The 20,691-nt window shown below is 41.9% G+C and overlaps 2 protein-coding genes across 4 annotated transcripts; one reads left to right on the top strand and one right to left on the bottom strand.

The window, feature by feature from the left end:
• Window positions 1–4,084: 4,084 nt before the first annotated feature.
• On the top strand, window positions 4,085–8,893 carry cfi (complement factor I). Its single transcript, XM_076289814.1, has 8 exons — window positions 4,085–4,198; window positions 4,314–4,457; window positions 4,579–4,608; window positions 5,080–5,210; window positions 6,471–6,574; window positions 7,083–7,363; window positions 7,614–7,715; window positions 8,679–8,893. The coding sequence occupies exons 1-8, from the start codon at window positions 4,186–4,188 to the stop codon at window positions 8,891–8,893; spliced, it is 1,020 nt and encodes a 339-aa protein (XP_076145929.1). The 5' UTR covers window positions 4,085–4,185.
• A 319-nt stretch (window positions 8,894–9,212) lies between these two features.
• On the bottom strand, window positions 9,213–14,465 carry LOC143127788 (calcium uniporter regulatory subunit MCUb, mitochondrial-like). 3 transcript variants are annotated; one of them, XM_076289490.1, is made up of 8 exons: window positions 14,272–14,465; window positions 13,211–13,274; window positions 12,317–12,487; window positions 12,091–12,195; window positions 11,156–11,316; window positions 10,532–10,735; window positions 9,845–9,997; window positions 9,213–9,682 (listed from the first exon to the last, which is right to left on the bottom strand). In XM_076289490.1, exons 1-8 carry the CDS (start codon window positions 14,272–14,274, stop codon window positions 9,611–9,613), a joined length of 933 nt encoding a protein of 310 aa, XP_076145605.1. In that variant the 5' UTR covers window positions 14,275–14,465; the 3' UTR covers window positions 9,213–9,610. The 3 variants fall into 3 exon arrangements, with proteins under 3 accessions (XP_076145605.1, XP_076145604.1, XP_076145606.1); XM_076289489.1 differs by lacking the exon at window positions 14,272–14,465 and adding an exon at window positions 13,904–14,148; XM_076289491.1 differs by lacking the exons at window positions 13,211–13,274; window positions 14,272–14,465 and adding an exon at window positions 13,904–13,985.
• Between the last annotated feature and the right edge of the window lie 6,226 nt (window positions 14,466–20,691).

Here is a 20,691-nt window from a genome sequence, read left to right as displayed (position 1 = left end):
GTATGACGTCACGGATTGGTGGCAGCAAGGCATTTCTACTTCTAAATTTCTAAATTTCTAATTTCACAAACTATTAATGAGACATTTTAGCGAATATTCAAGTTGGAACTAGCGGAAGTATTACAAATTTTAAAAAGTAAAAAACGGGTCTTGTCAAAAGGGCACTTGGACATCAAAGGGGCAAAAGGGCAGGTGCTAGAGCCCCTGTAGCCCCCCTTCTCTGCACGTGGGGGTAATCATTGAGCAAACAGCTCATATTGATGGTCAGTTTATTTGATATTCCAAAGGCTGTAGGCTACCGGAATGTACCTGACCACTGATTTGTCATTGTTTGTTCATTGCACATAGTTTGTGTGTGTTCACAGCACTTTCTGGACGGACATTTTCTGTTAGAGAGTCTGTGTCAAGTATGTGTGTGTGTAAGAGACAGTCATTGTGTTTCTGATACAAAAACAAGCATGAAGCTTCACACGGTAGCACTACTGCTGGCTCTACTTATCCAGAAGACCCACCTGGTGAGCTACTCACACACCCACACAAGCAGAGTTGGGGAAGGGAAATGTTGGATTTTTCTTTTTCTGTCTTTTTTGTTTAGTCTAGTAATAGCCTATGATGGTGAGTAGGGTATCAATGTGGATAGTGAGGAACACATGACCATTTGTCTCATTTAGGGAAGTCACATGACTACACATTAAAAAATGTGTTTCAATTGGTCTGATGAAGAGACAGAATTATTTATATAGTTGGTTTGAGGTGAAGACATTGGTGCAAGTAGCAAGCAATAGAAAAATAAAAAAATGTATAATGATTAGGGCTGTCAAAATAACTGATTAATTTCGATTAATTAATTTGAGAAAAAATAACTGATTAAAAAAAATAACGCAGATTAATCGATTCTGTATGACCTTTGACCCTGAGCCGTTGTAGTCAGTAACCATTAGACTGTAAAATGAAGGAGAGAGAAGAAAATGTGCTGCCTAGATCATTGATTGGAACATTTACTTTTCAAAAACGGCCTGATGGTGTTGATAAAAATAAAGTGTTGATTAAAATAAAGTACTCTGCAATGTATGTGATAAAAAAAAACTTCTTCCCGAAGCACTTTTGAATTTATTTCCTCAGCATATTAGGTCATATCATAGATTATTATGCCCATTATTAAAATAATAATAAAAGAGTTTTTGAACTTTAATGTCACTAATGCTGATTATTCAATGATTCATTTGAATTTAAATATTTAAAATACTTTCACAGCAAAAATCATATATGCGATTAATTTAGATTAATTAATCACAGAGTATGTAATTAATTAGATACATTTTTTAAATCGATTGACAGCCCTAAAAATGATAATTGTGAACAGAATTGCCATATGCTGCTGCTGCGAAGTATAACATGCTTAGGTTTGGATCATTTTTCTCTCCTTGCATTCTGCTGCCCTCTGTTAATGTTAGGCCTACCCTGGCTTTTGGTGAATTTAATTAAAGTTAAACTACAAAAAACTATCAGATTTTGTGATCCATTGTCACATTTACCTAGAGGGACTATTGCTGGAAGATAAAGTCCATCATTTTTGACATTGTGAAAATATTGGTTAGTTTCACATACACACACATCTCTCTCTCAAACAATAATGTGCGTTTGTCTCTAACTTTTTGTTAGCCTGGTTAACACCAGATCACTTCTCAAATCTCACTGAGAGTGGGTCTGGAAAAGCTTCATTGACTTACAACTTCCATGGCCATAACCAGCAATGAATATGAAATTGTGTGTGTGTGTGTGTGTGTGTGTGTGTGTGTGTGTGTGTGTGTGTGTGTGTGTGTGTGTGTGTGTGTGTATGTATGTCTGTGTGTGCGTGCATGTGAGTGTGTGCGTGCCTGTGTGTGGATGTGCGTGTGGATGTGTGTGTGTGTGTGCGCATGTGTGTGTGTGTGTCTGTCTGTGTGTGTGTGTGTGCATGTGTGTGTATGCCAATTTGTCTTCATCTCCTAAAGAGCCTGACCTGGGATTTTGAAGGCCGATACCGATTTTTAATATTTGAGTTTTTCAATAACCGATATACTGGTGGGACATTATGTATTTGAATAGGCCTAACTATCTAGTTTCCTAATGAAAGGCTCTTCATATACAGTAATTTATTTGTTTTAAGAAATAAATGAGCGTAGGCAATAGAATAGAAAGAATAGTAAGAATAAAAGAGGTCTTTGTTCTGTGATAACCACATTACCACAATCTGCATTGTGAGCAGTTTATACTTAATGACTATCCCTTTTTGCAAGCAAAACATTATCCAAGTATGATCGGTAATTTTACTTTTTGTCATTTTGTCCATGATTTCTTGTCCAAGGATGCACTAGCTCCAGCTACATTTGTGGATGACCACCTGGGCCCGGAGGAGTGCTTGAGACAGAATCACACGCACATGTCTTGCAAGAAGGCTTTCTGCCCGCCGTGGACACGTTGCGTGAACGGGACGTGTGTGTGTAAGAGGTCTTTTGAGTGCCCGCGTGGCTCGGCCCGGAGGGTGTGCGGGCTCAACGGCTGGACATATGGCAGCCACTGTGAGGCCCTGGTGGAGAGCTGTATGACAGGAAAGGCGACTTTTTCTCACTTTGGGGACACATGTAGTGGTGAGGCGCACATATATTTATGCACACACACACATGCATAAAAACACACACTGCAGGTTACGTCTGTTGAATGGATGTCTTTGGATGGATGTGTGTGTGTGTCTTTATGTGTAGCGGACAATGTGTTCAGCACCTCTCTGAAGACGAATAAACAAGTGATTAAGGTGACGCTGCCTAGCATCTCCAAGAACGTGTTGGTGTGCGGCAAAGACTGGGACATGGCTGCAGCCAACGTAGTGTGCCGTCAAAAGACTGGCAGGTACATACCTGGATCTCTGTCAATCAAATGGGTAGGACAGACCCCAGCACACACACACATAGATCTGAGGACAGACACCAGCACACACACTCTGAGACCTGAGGACAGACACCAGCACACACACACACACACACACACACACACACACACACACACAAATCTGAGGTCAAACGCCAGCACACACACTTTAAGACCTAAGGACAGACACCAGCACACACACACACACACACACACACACACAAATCTGAGGTCAAACTCCAGCACACACACTTTAAGACCTGGGGACAGATCCCAGCACACACACACACACACACACACACACACACACACACACACACAGATCTGAGGACAGACCTCAGCTCACACATTCTGAGATAGTGTTAATTTTGTCACTTATTTTTAATTATCGCCTATGCTGTTTAGTTTAATCTCTTTCTACTCAACTACAGTACTTAAACTGCTCTATTTCTTATCCTGGACTGCCACCTACTGGGTAGAAAAGGGAACAACATAGTAAACATAGTGACAAATCACTTTACAAATCAATTTACTTTCCCTGAAAAGTTTAGGAAGCATTGTCTTCCCTTTCCTCAATGGACGAGCCTCCTCATACAAGTAGTAGAACATAAGTAGCACCTAAACAATTCAATAACATGGAAGATTGGGGGTGCTGTGGCATCTGTACCATATTGGGTCCAAGTTCCCACGTTTCCAGATCCCCATCTCACTCACCCAATTGCTTCCTGTCATTCTTCACTGTCCTATCTTAATAAAGGCAAGACAATTAAAAAAATTAATACCATGCAAGATCACTCATGACATACTGTACCTTACAAGTAAACCACATACGTCAATACACTTTCTTTCTCTTGCTCTCACTCTGTCTCATTCTCTCTCTCTCTGTCTTCTCAGAGGTGCAAGCACTGCTGGAAGTGTGTCATTCTCAGAGGTTCAGAGCGAGGACACTAGTCTGCCTGATGTGTGTGTGAGGGTGCAGTGCACAGGGCACGAGTACTCACTGGCCGAGTGTAACATCTATGGTGATATGAAACCGCTCACTTCCCAACACAGTGTCGCAACGGTCCACTGTGCAACAGAAGATGCAGGTCAGAAGACACACACTCACTCTTATACATAAACACAGACACACACACATACAGTACTGAGAGTAATGTGTCCATTGTCTTTTCAGGTGATGGGCCTACAGAATGTGAATTCTTATGTGCAAACGGACAGTGCGCTAAACTCAGTGACACATGCGATGGAGTCAATCATTGTGAAGATGGAAGTGATGAGATGTGCTGTAAAGGTGTGTGTATGTGTGTATGTGTGTATGCATGTGTCCCATTTGGGGATTAATAATGAATTATATAGCTGAATGTAGCCTACAATATGTGTTTCTGTGTGTGTTCGCCTACTGCCAGCCTGTCGTGGTGGTGCCTTCCATTGCCAGTCCAACGTGTGTCTCCCTCCTCATGCTGTTGGAGACGGAATCAGGGATTGTCTCGGGGGAGATGATGAGGCTCAAGAGACAACAGAAAAGTTGCTCAAAGAAAATCAGCTCTCAAGTGAGCTCATTTCCACACACACACACACACACACACACACACACACACACACACACACACACTCAAATTTAGGTTCAGCAACTTGCCCCTGTGCCTCTAACTTGCCTTGTGTTGTTCACAGAGCCAGTCACCATCTCTGAGCCTAAACAAGGTAACTAACGTCCACCGAACCAGCTAATCATTCTCCCTAAAAGAGAGTTGTGTTATATAGAATACCAGGGTTGTTTCTTGCAAATCCTATGCAGCTAGGGAAATGCACCTTTCACAGTTTACAAGTTTACTCACTTACTCATTTTTATACATGATTTCTATGCCATGATTTCCAGTAGAGAGTAGGCCTTATCCTTCTGCTTATTTCACACTTGTTCCTTTAAGTATTCTCCTTGGCTCATATAGGTATACCATACCATGAAATGCTTTAATTGAACCTTGCCCCAAAGCCTGACAGGAAGACTGACTGGATGGTGCTAGCACAGTGGAGAGCACACACAGCACAGTACACATGATAAGGAAGACACGTTTAGCGCACATGGCACGTTTTGCAGTGGTATGAAATGGATGCATGTAAACAGACATACGCGATCACTAATACACCTTTATCCTTAATTTTGCATCTCTGCAGAGCTGAAGCGGCAACGGGACTCTCTGGAGGTGTTACAGTGCGGCATTCCCAACATGGACTACAACCCGCCAGCCAGTGACTACGGCAGCACGAGGAGGAAGAGAATTGTGGGCGGCCAGGAGACCACGCCGGTGAGATAGCACATAACCAGACTGGACTGAGCAGGAATGCATTTGTTACTGTATGTGTGTGTGCATATACACATACAGTTAGGCTCATACACTTTTGAACCCATGCTAAAGTTAACTAAAAAGAGGAATATAAAATCATCTTTTGGAAATCAGAAAAAAATGAGGAAATATCCAACCTTTAAGAACACCAATTTTCTTTGTGAATGAATAATGTATCATAAATAAATAAATGTTCCTTAAAATACAGTTAAATTCACATAGGGGCAGATTTTTATTTTTTAAAGGCCAGTTATTTCATGGATCCAGGATACTATGCATCCTGATGAAGTTCCCTTGACCTTTGGAATTAAAATAGCCCCACATCATTACATACCCTTCACCATATCTCATGATTGGAATGGGATACTTTCCATAAGATCATCTCTCAATGCAAGTCAAACCAGCTATTAGGCTAACTGAAATAAAACCATGGCAATCTCTAGGTATCAGGAACTTTATCAGGATGCATATCCTGGATCCATTAAATAACTGGCCTTTAAAAATAAAAATCTGCCTGCCTCTATGGGAATTTAACATTGGGGTGCATATACTTATGACCCCTGTATTTTAAGGAAGAACATTATTTATTTATGATACATTATTCATTCACACAGAAAATTTGTGTCCTTAAAGGTTGGATATTTCCTCATTTTTTTACTCAAGGCATTAAGATCAATTTCCAAAAGGTGATTTTATATCCCTCTTTTTAGTCAACTTTTTTTGAACATGGGTTCAAAAACGTATGAGTCTAACTGTATATGAGTAGCAGGAGCCACCTGATAAATGTATCCTATATACAGTGTATGCATCAGCATACTGATGTGATTCTGATATGAGAATGTATGCATAAGTAAGAATGTATGCATAAGTAAAAGTCTTGCGACAAGGCGCCGTGTCATAATCTACGCAAACTATGCGGATACATGGATCGGTCACATAATAAAAAGCCCTCTCGTAGTCTACATAAGCAATGTACACCCATTGGAAACGCATTAAATAGCACTTGCGCTTGCGTCACATTACAAAATATTGGACAACACACATTACAATGCAAGTAAGTGTCAAACCCTTCTTGCGTAGCTCGGTGAGATAGCATTTGCCTAGTTTCCGTAGACTATGGATCAGCCCTTTAAGGATTTACCTTGCAGTGGACCCTAAAATCCACACCTCACCCAGCATAGGAGTAGATTGCACTGACATCTTGTGACCTTTGAACCCTAGACGCAGATCCAGTGGCAGGTGGCCATTCAGGAGGAGGGGAGGGTCAACTGTGGAGGGGCATACCTGGGAGGCTGCTGGGTGCTGACCGCTGCTCACTGTGTCAGGTAACACCCTGATGCCTCACTGAAACTGTGATGTCACTGTAACACAGTCACTGATTATCTGACTAACTTCCTTGCTAACACATGAGGACACACACACTGCACACACACACACGCGCAAACACACTAGTCATAATGTACACTCCCATTCACACATATAGAACCAGAACCAGATACAGTACATAATTATTATGCTAATAACAATTTTAATAATGAAATAACTAATACTAATTTAGAAACGTTCTTACCATTAAAATCAATGCAGTAAGTTAGGAATTGTAATCACATCAATGATTAGAATTGAGTAAAAAAATGACAATGTGATGTCTTGGAGTCTAAAGTTTGCAGTCTGGTGGTAGTTTTGTGTCTATGGGAAATATAAAGAGTAGTTTATGTAGATTAAGACTAATTGTGCTTGTGTGTGTGTGTGTGTGTGTGTGTGTGTGTGTGTGTGTGTGTGTGTGTGTGTGTGTGCGCGTGTGTGTGTGTGTGCCTCCTCCCTTCCCTACAGATCCAAGCCTGAGTCATTCCGTCTGAAGTTCTCCCTGTGGATGAAGAGGTCCAAGATTGACACCACAGACATCGCCTTTGTCAAGAAGGTGCACATCCACTACGGCTACAACGCCAAAACCTATGAGAATGACATCGCCCTGCTGGAGCTTAAATTGCTGGGTGGCAGTGACCAGTGCCTACGTGAGAACCCTGCCATCCGGGCTGTCTGTGTGCCATGGTCCGTCCAGCAGTTCCAGCCTGGACACAACTGCATCATTTCTGGATGGGGGAGGGACAGAGGTCATTCATCACCTGAGCCTTTTAAAAAGACATTTTTGTAACTATTAAGATAATACATGAAATGTGTAAACAAAAAAAATATATGTACTGTATGTATTAATACATGTGTGTATATGCACACACACAAACACATTCATATCAGTACATATACATAAACATACAATACATAAATACATATGTGGATGTCTGTATATATTATTTCAATCTAAACACTTTGATTACTAACATAGTTATTCTTGTGGTTCTACAGAGGGCAATGCCCAGAACAAGTTGCTGTGGGCTAATGTGGCACTGATCGAAAACTGCCATGAGTATTATCCAGGCCGCTACCGCCCGGGAATGATGTGTGCAGGTGAGGCCATCTGGCTGCTGTTTGAGGCTGACTTGATAGACTCTCTGGTGCCTTGTTGTCATTGTGTGTCATTCACTCTGCGACTCACCGGTGTCATCTTCCAATAGCATGCGTCGGGATAATTACAAATAGATCACTGCACAATGCATCATGAGATTGACCGGACACGAAAGGTAGTCTCAGGTAGCTTTCACTACAATGAGTTAAAGGAAAGCCCTGCATCAGCACCAAGGTGCAGCCCAACTTCTATACCTAGTCTGGAGCAGGCATGAATCAGTATCCATGCCATGGTAAGCACTCTGCTAATAGCGCTGAAATGTGGCAGTGCTATGGAATTGCACCAAGTAGCCTAGCCTAATAGTGATTCACTCAAATCAGGAATTTTTTTTTTTATTAAGTGACAGTTAAACGCACAATGACAAAACACAGCCTTTCAAGGCAATTTAAATTCACAATGGCTAGATAGATTATTGATGCTGTTAGGCAACTACTTGCCATGTAAGCTGTACCATTGGTCAGTTAGTTTTGGGAGTGCAATGGACGTGCATCATCATGACTAGGCTTAGAAATGAAAGCAGTGATTCAGGTGTGGGTGCACTCGATGTAAATTCACATCACAAACTCAGACGTAGCTAAATAGAGTTCAGACATTGTTTTTTATGCCTAGCTTGTACACTCTATTCCAGATGTTCCAGATGTCTACGCTGTGTCAAGAGTCGTCCCGCATTCATTTGTCCTACCACAATGTCACACCCATTTTCATGATGTTAATTCAGACAGACACTATTACATGCATAATCTGAAGGGTCATGTCACGTGGAATCCTAGCAAGGTTCTCCTAGTTGGCTCCATGTGTAGTCTGTAGTCAGTCCAGTGTCATCCCTACTGAGGGTGTCATGTTTGATGGAGACTGTGTCAGCTGTGTTCTGTCTCACCTGTGTGTGTGTGTGTGTGTGTGTCCAGGTGATGTGGAGGGCAGTGTGGACTCCTGCCAGGGGGACTCCGGGGGCCCTCTGGTGTGTCAGGACCCCAGCGGCGTGTCGTACGTGTGGGGCGTGATCGGCCACCGTGAGCGATGCGGGCAGAGCGGCCTGCCAGGACAGTACACCCTGGTGGCGCACTACTACGAGTGGATACGGGCCACTACCGGGAACACCATCGCCAAATACAACCTTTGAGCCAGGGGCGCTGCCACTGACACAACACACTGGAGAGCAGCCGATGTGTGTGTGTGCTTGTGTGTGAGCTTGTGTATTCTGTCATTGTTACCTACAGCCTACAACGGCGCAGTGATGAGGCAGACATGCTATTCCCCTCGCAAAAACACATGTGGAAGTAAGTACTTACGACAATCAATGATTATCGCGCAAACTTGGAGCCCGCTCATGCCGGACTCTTTGGAGCCTCTCCTCTCATTATGGTGGCAGTAAAGTACTGATCATGTGTGTTTTTGCTTAGTACGCTACTGATATCATTCATATCAATCATTGATATAAATTAAAATAGAAATACAATTGATTTTATTATACTTTTGCATTTTCATTCATACATTTGAATAGCCTGTGGCCTAATTAATCATCCTCCTACGTGGAAGATATTAGATCATGTGGAGATGACATAGCATAAGCAAGAAAATACTTTATTTTCACAAAATAATTTGTAAAGTGTTATAGCAATAGACAACACACAAATAAAAGCCTGTAACAGACATAAACATTACAATAGAAGCATTGAGTTAAACTCAGGTTCAAACCCATCAGTCAGATAAGGCAGTGTCTCATGGGATATGAATGATATTGTGTTTCACAATCTTAAGGCAATATCCCATGTAGATGCAGAGCCCAGCACAGTAACAGTACAGTCCTCTAAGAGTCTAGTCTGTGTGTGTGTCAGCCTCAGCCTTGGACTTGCTCCACTGGTAACTGGAGCTTGATGGGATTCCTCAAGCGACGCAAGTCATTTTCCACCTGAATATGCACATACATACAAAACAAAGAAAAGGTAGAGTTTACAAACAATGTACACAAACAACAACTAAAGAAAAAAGTGATATAAAAAAGATGCTTTTAAACATTTTCTGTGTGTTTAGTGTGTATGGGTGTGCGTGTGTGTGTGTGTGTGAGTGTTACCTGGAGAACCTCCTCCTTGAGCTTGTTGTAACGTGTGATGTCAAACCCCTCTCTGGCTGCTGCACGGTGGAGGCGGGACAAGAAGTGACGGTCTTTGGCATCAGCATACATGAACTCCTGATTGGCTACTGAGACAGGTTGCTGGTTGTTTCCCTGGAATATGTGTGTGAGTCATAAGACATTCAATCAACCACATCCATCACACAAATATTAACAATCCACTTATGTGCTCTACACAAATACTGCCAATACACACACAGAACAGTGGGATGACAACTCCCTACATATCTGCAATCTGTATGCTTACAAAAGGAATATGCAGCAGATACTGGGCCACTTCAGAAGACAGAACCCAGGGAAGGACTCATTTGATCAAGGTTTATTGGCGCTAGTGTCTAATGTTTCAATGCTACAAAAGTTGTGCTTTTGCGCACCTCCTTGGGACGGGTGCGTCGAAGAAGGACCACAGGATCACCAATGTCAAAGGAAGTAGGAAGCTCCCGGTTGCTGTCTTCATTTGCAATTGTACTGGTTTTTATTGCAACGTTTCTAGCAATTTCCAGGAAATTGCCTGATGATGGTCATCTGACGGAAACGTTGCAATAAAAACCAGTAGAATTGCAAATGAAGACAGTATGCGGGAGCTTCCTACTTTCTTTGATGTTTCAATGCTTCATCATACTTCACCTGCTGTGTGAGTAGGAAGTAGGCGAGCAGCCCCATGCTCCAGGTGTAGGTGATGAAGTAGGTGACGGGCTCCATGACATCCCAGGAGAAGACGCACCAGGTGAGCCAGCCCATGAAACCCCCCTGCACAGACATGTAGGCCAGCCCCCCCCACACGTACCACATAGACTCAGCCTCCGCCCGCGCCTCCAGACCAGCACGCTCCTACACACACACCACACACACACGTACAGTACAGACACACACACACACACACATACAGTACAGACACACACACACATACAGTACAGACACACACACACACACACACACACACACACACACATTATACAAAAAAACACATGCATATACGCATATACGCATATACACACACACACACACACATACACACAGCATGATGTATAGGTCTAAAGATATGTATACACACAGATACATTGTTATGAAAGTTTTGTGGATTTCTAAATACAGGTAACATACAGATTTTGTAAACACAAATTCAAACATACATTATTCAAAAATGCAATACACACTCACACTTTCTCTCTCTCTCTCTCTCTCACTGACTCTCACTTACTATCACACACATGTACACACACACACACACACACACACACACCCACACACCCTCTCCAGGGGCTGCAGCAGCTGTCTGAGGGTGTCCAGTCTCTCCAGGAGCTGCCTCTCCTTGAGGCGCTGGTGCTCTGGCAGATGGAGGGCCGTGTAGAGCAGGTGCACAACCATCTTCACGTCCTCCAGCCCCGTCAGATGCTCATGGCACAGCTCATCTGATCACACACGCACGCATGCGCACACACACACACGCACACACACACGCACAGATGCACGCACACACACACAGAATGAGAGGGGGAAGCAGAGAACCACACACATCTAATGCACACAGAGTACATAAATAAAGTGCACACACATAAACACAAGCAGACAATTATCCATAGGTACAGCTGTTGTCAGGGGTGATGGTATCTGTGTAGGTATGGTCTCTGCTTCCAGTGCTCTCCAGACTGAGTAATGTTACATCCTCCAGCTTGGTCTGTTATAGGCCTAAAGACACAGCCGTGCGCCGGCACCATCATCATTGCCCTTGGACATCAGCCGTTAGATACAACCAATTGGACTAAGTTAATATGGAATTTTCTTTTTTTAAAATGTCTTATTATTCATTTATTTTATTACATGTTCATTTTGTTTGTTGTTTGTCTTGTATTTCTTGGTTTCACGCGTACGTGTAATGGATGCCAGCTAGCTTAGCTGTGCTTGTGGAACGTTGGCGAGCTAGTAGCCTGGGCTATTTAGCTCAACTGTCAGCACGCTCGCCTCCCTATCTGAGGTGCTACTGTTCTCGGGTTTGAGTCTGTGCGTGTGCAGGGCTGAATCGCACAGGTTACATATGCTGGCTATTATGCCGCTCCGTTTGGCATCTTTTGTCTTGAGCTCTTTGGGTTGCACTCTGTGCATGTGCTATATATCTATGTGTGTGTGTGTGTGCGTGTGTGCGTGCGTGCGTGTGTGTGTGTGTGCATGCTCTTTTATCAAGTTACCATTGGAGGGTGAGATAATGCTGTAGGTGGTGTCATTGATGACCAGCTGGAAGTTATTATTCAGAACTGAGTCGAGTAGGGTACTGGAGGACACCTTGTTTCCATCTGAAGGGTACACACACACACACACTCAGAGACACAATTCCTACAGACAACTTCATTAAGGTAAAACAGAAAACGTAGTGGTATGGGAGGTGCTAGTAGGGTCCTGTTGTGTCCTAATTACCTGCGGTGAGTATGGCAGTTGTGGTGACCCCAGGGTCCTCATTCTGGATGTCAGACAAAAAGTCGGCCACGGTCATCATCATGGGCCTGAGCGGGAAGCGGCACGCCTCACCGCGAGACGGCAGCATCAAGTGAAGGACAGGGCGGCCATGACGGTACTGCACCTCTATCACTAACACACACACACACACACAATGGAAACACTCATTTACATACAATCAGAAACACACACACACACACACACACAGACAGTACACTTTCCTGAACACACATATTGTTCTGTAGGAGGACATTTTAACCTTTCAGATTTGTGTGCAAGAAAACCATACGTGTGTTCTGTATATTTTACTCATGTGCTCTTTTACTTTTGTTTGTGAGCACGTTATACATAGAAGTGTATGAGTGAACAGAAATTGGGATGATGAGAGATGTTTAGCATGTGTGACATTCTTTCTCAGGTGATTGGGACTAAGTGCTGGTTTGTTAAGATAGAGGGGGCCCTGAGATGGAGCTGCCATCTTCACTAAGGAGGTTGGCTCCTTCATGTACGTTAGGTCAAAGTTTGGGGAAATGTCACGGATGTCGGTTATTAAGGGATTCATCCTTGTGTACAATGTTGGATGAGTTTGGGTGATGTGGTCAGTGAATATTTGACATGCCACAAGGGGAGATGTAAGTCCTATAAGAAGTGTGCCTTTTCTCTGCATATTCAGACTACATCTGCTAGTGGGTCTCCGGTACCGTGAATAAAGCTCTCTGAGATTTCTAACTGACTGCTGACTCTGCCTGAGAAATGTTTTGAACAATCAAGAATTTTAGCACGACAGTTCTTTCACACAAAAACATATCAGACAGTCATAAACAGATCCATCACAATCCACTAGAGATGGTTGACCTGGGGGTGGAGGCAGAGAGCTGCAAAACACAGTGGAAAGAGTTGTGGGTGTCCTCAGCTTCTCCTGATCACACACACACACACACACACACACACACACACACACACACACACACACACACACACACACACACACACACACACACACACACACACACACACACACAAGGAATGTAATACATGCTGGAAACATATGGTTACGTTCAAGATAACTTTCTCTTCTTTCTTTAACAGGTAGGGAAATTCTGTCTAATCAATATTCATAAGAAGATATTGGGAAATAATGTGGTTCAGACTTCTTGTCTTACAGTTTTGTGTGCAAACATTGATTGACGCTCTATGGATTATGCACATCAATGTGTTTAGCATTAGAATAACTACATCCGGCAGTACTTTTCCAGAGAAGAGACTAATCTGGCAAGCATTGTCTTGACCTGTCAGGACGAATACCAAGGAACATTCCATTTATCTTACCTACAGGGCGCGCGTGCGTGTGCTTGTGTGTGCGTGTGTATGTGAGTGAAGAAAAAGAAAAGAAACTTTATTTAAACATCTACCCTACTAGGCTTTCAACTTATATTTAGGTGAATCACAACATTTTTACACGTTTTTGCGACGCTCAGGTGCACCATGCAATACAAGACTACAGTGGTAAGATTCAAAGTTATCTACTCTTCCTTCCAGCCTACTCACGAAAAACGGCGGTCGCAAGATCCGAACTCCTGTGATGCCTCTGAACCGAAGAGTAAGGACGCGCCCTAGTAAACCCATCTCGGAGCGGTGATAAAGAGTGTGCAAAACCGTCTAAAACGCCAAATCAGACAAAGAGAGAGGTTTTCGGGATCAGAGCCGGTTTGTTGACATCGACTGCATTCCGCCCAAGCCTGCGGCAGCCTCGATCTGATTGGAGGATAGGTTTGTCACTTTTAAGAATGCTTTGCCACGCGAACGAGCAGTTAAGTTAGTTAGATATTCAACAACTATTCAATAACTAAGATATTCAAAATAGTCTGCCAGATGGAAGTCAGTGATACCCTGGCACAGTAACCTAGATTACTTACCATAACGATAATTTACGGATGTGTCTTTCATCTCAATATTTTTGTCTGTGTATATGACTGTAGCCTACTACGACGGCGTAAATTCTCAGATGTTTTGAGATTAAATCTCAAAGTCATATATTTTCCAGAAAAAAACTCGGATATCCTCCGACATTGTGAAATCGCAAACATGTGGAAAAAACTCACAACCCAGCAAAAAAATTTGGTTCGAGGACGTTCGGACTTCCGCTATAGGGTGTGCAGGGCTGCCAACTTTTCAAAAAACCTTGGAGTGAGATTTGGTGGGGCCAACCAAAATTTTGCTGCGGAAATTTTTGTTTGGCTCATTCAGCATTATACCGTACAGTAAAAAAAACGTACATCAGTAGTTCTCAGGTGTAGGGACCAGGCATGGACAGATTATGAACTTTCGGGCCCCTGGGCCCACATGTATTAAGGGCTCCCCACTAATTGTCGCATATGTGGAAGGGGGGTTTGGGGGTCCTCCCCCAGAATTTTTTTCATTTGTTTGATGTGATTTCCTGTATTCTGGTGCATTTTGGTAGCTTAGAAATCTAGACACACCCTAGCGGCAGCAAATTACATTTGCTTCCAGGGCTAGTCTAGCAACTCTCCGTTGGCTTGTGAGCTCGAAAAATTAAACTTCTATCAGGCCAATCAAATCGTCTATAGAGTCGTTAGGTTGGCATAACATAATGATTGATGGCAGAGTTGCAACGGTTTGGCTTGAATTCCCTGCTACTTTAAAACAAAGAAGATGGATATTGCTGTTGGCCAACAGTGTGACGCGAGTTAAGCTTGTTTTGAGATGGCAAAAGTTTGAACTAGCCAACTAGCTCCGCTGGTGGGAAAACACATGGGAATCAGTGCTGTCCTATTGCGTGCAGAGGGAATTTGAAAGACAACAGATTATCCCGCCCCTCGGACTGAGCACTGCGAACGGTGAGTGCCCAGACCCTACATTTTAATGTGGGTCTGGCTCGTCAGGCTAGCATTTTGAAGAAGGCCAATACTAAATTCAATCAGATTCATAGCCTACATCCTGATGTGTTGATATTGAGGCAATGATTCCATGCAAAGGCTTGGGCTTCAGGGCCCCCTAACACCTTGGGCCCCTGGGTCTGGGCCCGGAAGGCAGTAATCCATCCACCAGGGTCCCAGAGTTAAATGAACATTGGTATCAAATAGATCTAGCCTACTACTAGGACCATGGGCGTCAGAGGCATTGTGAAAGTGGGTGAGACATTTCAGAGGGGGGGTGTGGGGGTCCTCCCCCAGAAATTTTTTTTTGGACTAGATGCAATTTCCTGAATTCTGGTACATTTTAACAGGTTATTTAGATACTTCTATATAACAAAATAAAGCCAGCCTACGAAATTAATAAAAAGTAAATCATGCATAATTTAAAAATAACTCAATATATAGGCTACTTGCCTACGCAATAAGGTTTCCATTATAGCACCGCGGACCTTCAATGAACGCATGAAAGGTTTGTTTGAAATCCCAACACTCTTTCAACTACATATGTAAGAGTGATCATCAAATACCTCCCCAGATTTCAGTGCCCATCAGTCCCAACATTTAACAATATAATCAAACAGTCCAAAAGTAAATTAAATATCAAACTAAACCGAAAATGTCATGCTTTTGAAGGCCTACCAGTATGCCGCTCCAAGAAACGCATGTCTCAAAAAAAACCTGCATAAGAAATAAAGGGCTGTCTCGAATACAATCCTGCCCCTAAAGGCCTGTACTTTGTCTTAAGACCCCGGCCATAATTTGAGGATTTACAGAATCTAAGTAGACAAACTGGCTTCAGATATCCAACAGAGTGAATACGAGATTGTGCAGTCGCTGTGGTTAGTGACGTGATGCTGTTAATGGGGAGTTTTACATAGCCTAGCGTAAACCTATAGGTTATTATTTATTTGGCGTACCTATAAGGCTTTTTACCTTATCAAAAGTGAGGGGAACGACTGATCTCTTCAACACTGTGGGGGATTTGGCGCTTGTCACTGTGTGTGTGACAGAAGCGGAATGGGAGAATGCGTGTAACAAAAAAAAAAGTTTATGAGCGATTTACGCGCAAATGGGAGAATTCAATGAAAACTAGAAAATGCAATTCCAGGGAATTACCATTGCATGTAAATGCAAAAAAAATGCTGTGTATAACATTATATTACTTACAGTATGATTATTCAGATTACACAGTCTTACAGTATTCTTGAAAACCACTTACTTGGTTAGATGTTAGCTTAGAGTATATGACAGTCAGTAAAAATAAATGGTCAATTCAATATTGATCAACATTCTTTGTTTTAATACAGCAGAATGATACTCAGAATACACTAATGAACACTTACCAATGTAAGCTTGAAGTAAAAATCACAGTTGTGTGTATATATATGTATATATATATATACAGAACTTGATAATGCTAATCATATTATCCTAAGACAGATCTCTTTATCAGTGGTAACTCTGAACTGGCAGCAACAGCTAGAGGCCTCAGTTAATGGTATTAGGTCAAATTTGATGGTGATATATACACTGAAGAATAAAAGAGTCAGCCCTTCAGATGATCAGTTTTAGACAGAACTTAGGTTAGAATCTTATTTTTCATACAGCACAGCTCAGGTCTAAAAAGAGAGGTCTAACAGCACAGCTATGTTTCACAGATGTTACAGCACAGGAATGATTCAAAGGTATGAATGGTTGACATATGATTCACAGGTATACATGTTCCATATAGTTAGTGAGTATAGTCCTCACACAACAATATAATTCTCAGAATGTCTCAGTGTAGATCTCAGATAAGTCTCAGTATGGTTAAATGGTATGTGCACAGATTACATGTTTGTAAGAATGTATGTTAGTATGTTGCTAGCAACATTGTCAGAGATGTATGGTTGACAGGTGTGCACACAGACAGGCACACACGTACTGTAATGTCATACATGGTCATCACCACTGGTCTGGAACCTAAAAGACAAAAGCAAACAAGTTTAACAGTTATGCCAAAACAATACAAGGAATGTCTGCAATTGTCCTAACAGTAGCCTATTCATGGCTTTCATAAGGTCCCTTTCCACAGGAGTATAATCAAGTAGGGGTGTAAATATTAATCGATTTGTATCGATGCATCGATTATGCAGCCGACGATTCAATGCATCGATTCGTCCACAAGAGTATCGATTAATGTGTTTATTTTGCCGCCTGTTTGTTTGCCTATCTATTTTCAGCATCAGCTCCGACCTTTCTTTTTCTGTCTATGGCTCCGATGTAAGCGCACTACTCCTAAGCTGTGGGTGGCGCTAACCTCATTATTGTCTACTTCACTTATACTTCACACCACTTCAGACGCATTCGTTACTTACGTTTCACACATTATTGTTTTGTTGAGTCTGACTTTCAAGAGCGATGGTACCGTTAGAGCGTTCTGGCAATGAAAGTGAAATTTTACACTCCAGTCGGCGTCAAGTCATGGGTGTGGAAGTATTTTGGCTTCAGAAAAACAGATGAAGCAGTGGTAAGAGATGTTGCCGTTTGCAAAGAGAAAGACTGTCAGTGTGAGAGAAGATACTGCGGCTATGTCAAATCTATCCGCACACCTGAAAAGGCGCTATGGTATTAAAGGCAAGAGCACAGGCTTCCAAGCCTGCCACATCACTGACAACGTTGCATTTTTTTGCAACTTTTATGCAAAGACATGAGGCTGTAATCTGTACCTTCAAGAATTTATATGTACGCATATTTACTGAGATATTGCCTCATTTGCATATTTTATTTATTTTTTAGGCAAAGTGTAATATAAAAAGTATTTATCTTAATATGAAGATTAATCTGGTAGAAATGTATGGGGATATCTATAAAGGGGGAAAAAAGTCCCATTCACCTGTAGCGTGATAATAGTGTCATCTACAATAGATAATAGGGTCATTTTCAGGACTTTCGTCCTGGATAGAGATTTTGGCACACATCCCATGTTGTTCAATGGGGTCATATTAGTCTATAACAGTTGAGATATTCTCTGCTAAATAAAGTGCATACAAATCTTACCCAGGACCTCTACTAATTGTGTCACAGAGAACGAAGGCTTTAGATACCTGCTCCTAAATTCAGAACTTTTGTTGATTTATTTGAAACTTCATAGATATCATGTAAAAATATTGAGTATTGAATCGTATCGAATCGTATCAAATCGTATCGTGGGGAATTCTGAAGTATCAAAAATAATCGAATCATTGGCTTATGAAATCGATATTGTATCGAATCGTCATGAAGACTCCAATTTACACCCCTATAATCAAGCACCAAATGCATTCATAATCTAGGTGCTTGATTGTATACACCTGTGGAAAGGGACCTGATGAAACCCATCAATAGACGAACTATGATAGCATACCGTGATAGTGTTTACTTAGGCTACGTAAGAATCAGGAGCATAGAATGAAAACGTAGTCATGGCCTATTTGATACACAATCAAGCGGTGTACAACGTTAAAAATTTGGTAAAATAAAAACAGTAACATAGGCTATTTGTTAGCTTTAACTAAATGTGAACGGTAGAAGCAGTGTTGGGGAGTAACGGAATACATGTACCGGCGTTACGTATTCAGAATACAAATTATGAGTAACTGTATTCCGATACAGTTACAAGTTAAATAGTTGGTATTTAGAATACAGTTACATTGTTGAAATCAATGGATTACATGACGATACTTCTCTGTTTCATAAGTTTGTTCACTCTCTAAATAAATGAAGGCAACTCCATTTCCCAGAAGCTCCTGAAAGCAATCTATGATGAAATTGTTTACATGTTTAAATCCAAGCCCCGCCGTCTTGCACTAGCCTCAAAACGCAGCCAGTGCGCATTATGGATGCGTCATTGGAGACCCTGAAATGACTGTTTGCACAGCAAATTAGGAGTAAAGTAAGTGGAGGTAACTCATGTTCCTCACTGATCGTGGTTCCTGATGTCTGTTCAAAGGATATTTTCCCAAGTATTAATAGCTCAGGCTACTTCGGCCAATCGGTTACACAGTTTGCTAAGCAAGCAAAGCCTAGTTCACGTGTTGATTTAGACCTACAATAAAACCAATCTCTAAAATAGGCACTGCATTCTAAGTTTTTTATTCTAACTTAAAATAGCTTTATGGATTATTATTTTTTTCTAATTAGATCTACATTTACGTTTTAAAATGAATTATATGGTGCAGCCTCTGAATAATTATTCTTGCGAGTAGGCCTAGCATATTTTAACGTGCGGTTTTTGATTGTCATTACGCGATCACGTTCATTTTGAGAGCACTGATATACAGTAGCCTAGCCCATAGTGTTTACATTTACAAGTCATTTGCGTTCCACCTGTCATATGCGCCCCTCACTTGTAGCCTACTGGGTTGATGCCACCGAAAAATCTCACAGGCACACCTTAATTATAATTTCTGGCTACGCCCTTAAAGTAGCCTATTTATTTTGTTTGTTTTAATTAGCCTAGTTGCCTGCTGTAGTTTTAGTGGTCACCTTGCTATTTTAAAGTTGTATCAGGTAGCTTAGTTGCCTTTACATTCTCCTATGTGGGCCTAACACTTCAGCCATTTGGAACAGAAGAACACACCAGAATAGGCCTGTTTAGTAGGCCTAAGCAGGATTTGATGGCCGCATTCCTACACTTATAAAATGCAATTCAATGCGAAAGTAATCTAAGTATTCAGAATACGTTACTCAGATTGAGTAACGTAACGGAATACGTTACAGATTACATTTTTGGGCATGCATTCTGTATTCTGTAACGGAATACGTTTTGAAAGTAACCCTCCCAACACTGGGTAGAAGCTATAGTTATGACCATCAACAATGAGTAACGTGCCATGAATGAAACACATGATGGGTTTCATCAGGTCCCTTCACACAGTATAGCCTAATCAAGCACCAAGTAGTCTGCATTCATAATCTATTCTAGGTGCTTGATTCTATAAACCTGTGGAAAGTGACCTGATGTTGAATAGAACCAGAGCCATTAGTAGTAGAGATGTCCGATAATATCGGCCCACCGATATTATCGGCCCGATATTAGCATAAAAATGTAATATCTGTTAATATCGTTATCGGATTTTTTTTGCCTTAAAACCGATAAAATAATCCTTGCGTTACACCCAAATAGTGCCTATGCGCTCCTGAAGCGTTTACCGGCGCACAGATGATGACCTCATCAAGCTGCATCTTGAAGCATACAAACAAGCGTGGATGGCTGCAGTAACAAACTTGCTCGCTCTGTTTCAACATTATGTCTGTGGTTTGGAATTGGCCATGGCCGTCGTAGCCCCTTGCGTTGGCCGTGACGCCCCTTTGAAAATCAGAGGTTTACAGGCCACGGTGGCCTTGGTGCCCCCTTTAAATATTCTGCTTTACGTCCTA

The sequence above is a fragment of the Alosa pseudoharengus genome, unplaced genomic scaffold (assembly GCF_046254945.1).
Source record: "Alosa pseudoharengus isolate Yale_2024_CS ecotype anadromous, Long Island Sound unplaced genomic scaffold, YU_APseudo_1.1 YU_APseudo_1.1_scf_17, whole genome shotgun sequence".
NCBI classification, from domain to species: Eukaryota; Metazoa; Chordata; class Actinopteri; order Clupeiformes; family Clupeidae; genus Alosa; species Alosa pseudoharengus.
The sequence above is the reverse complement of the archived record's forward strand: the minus strand, read 5'-3'. Positions and strand labels throughout refer to the sequence as shown.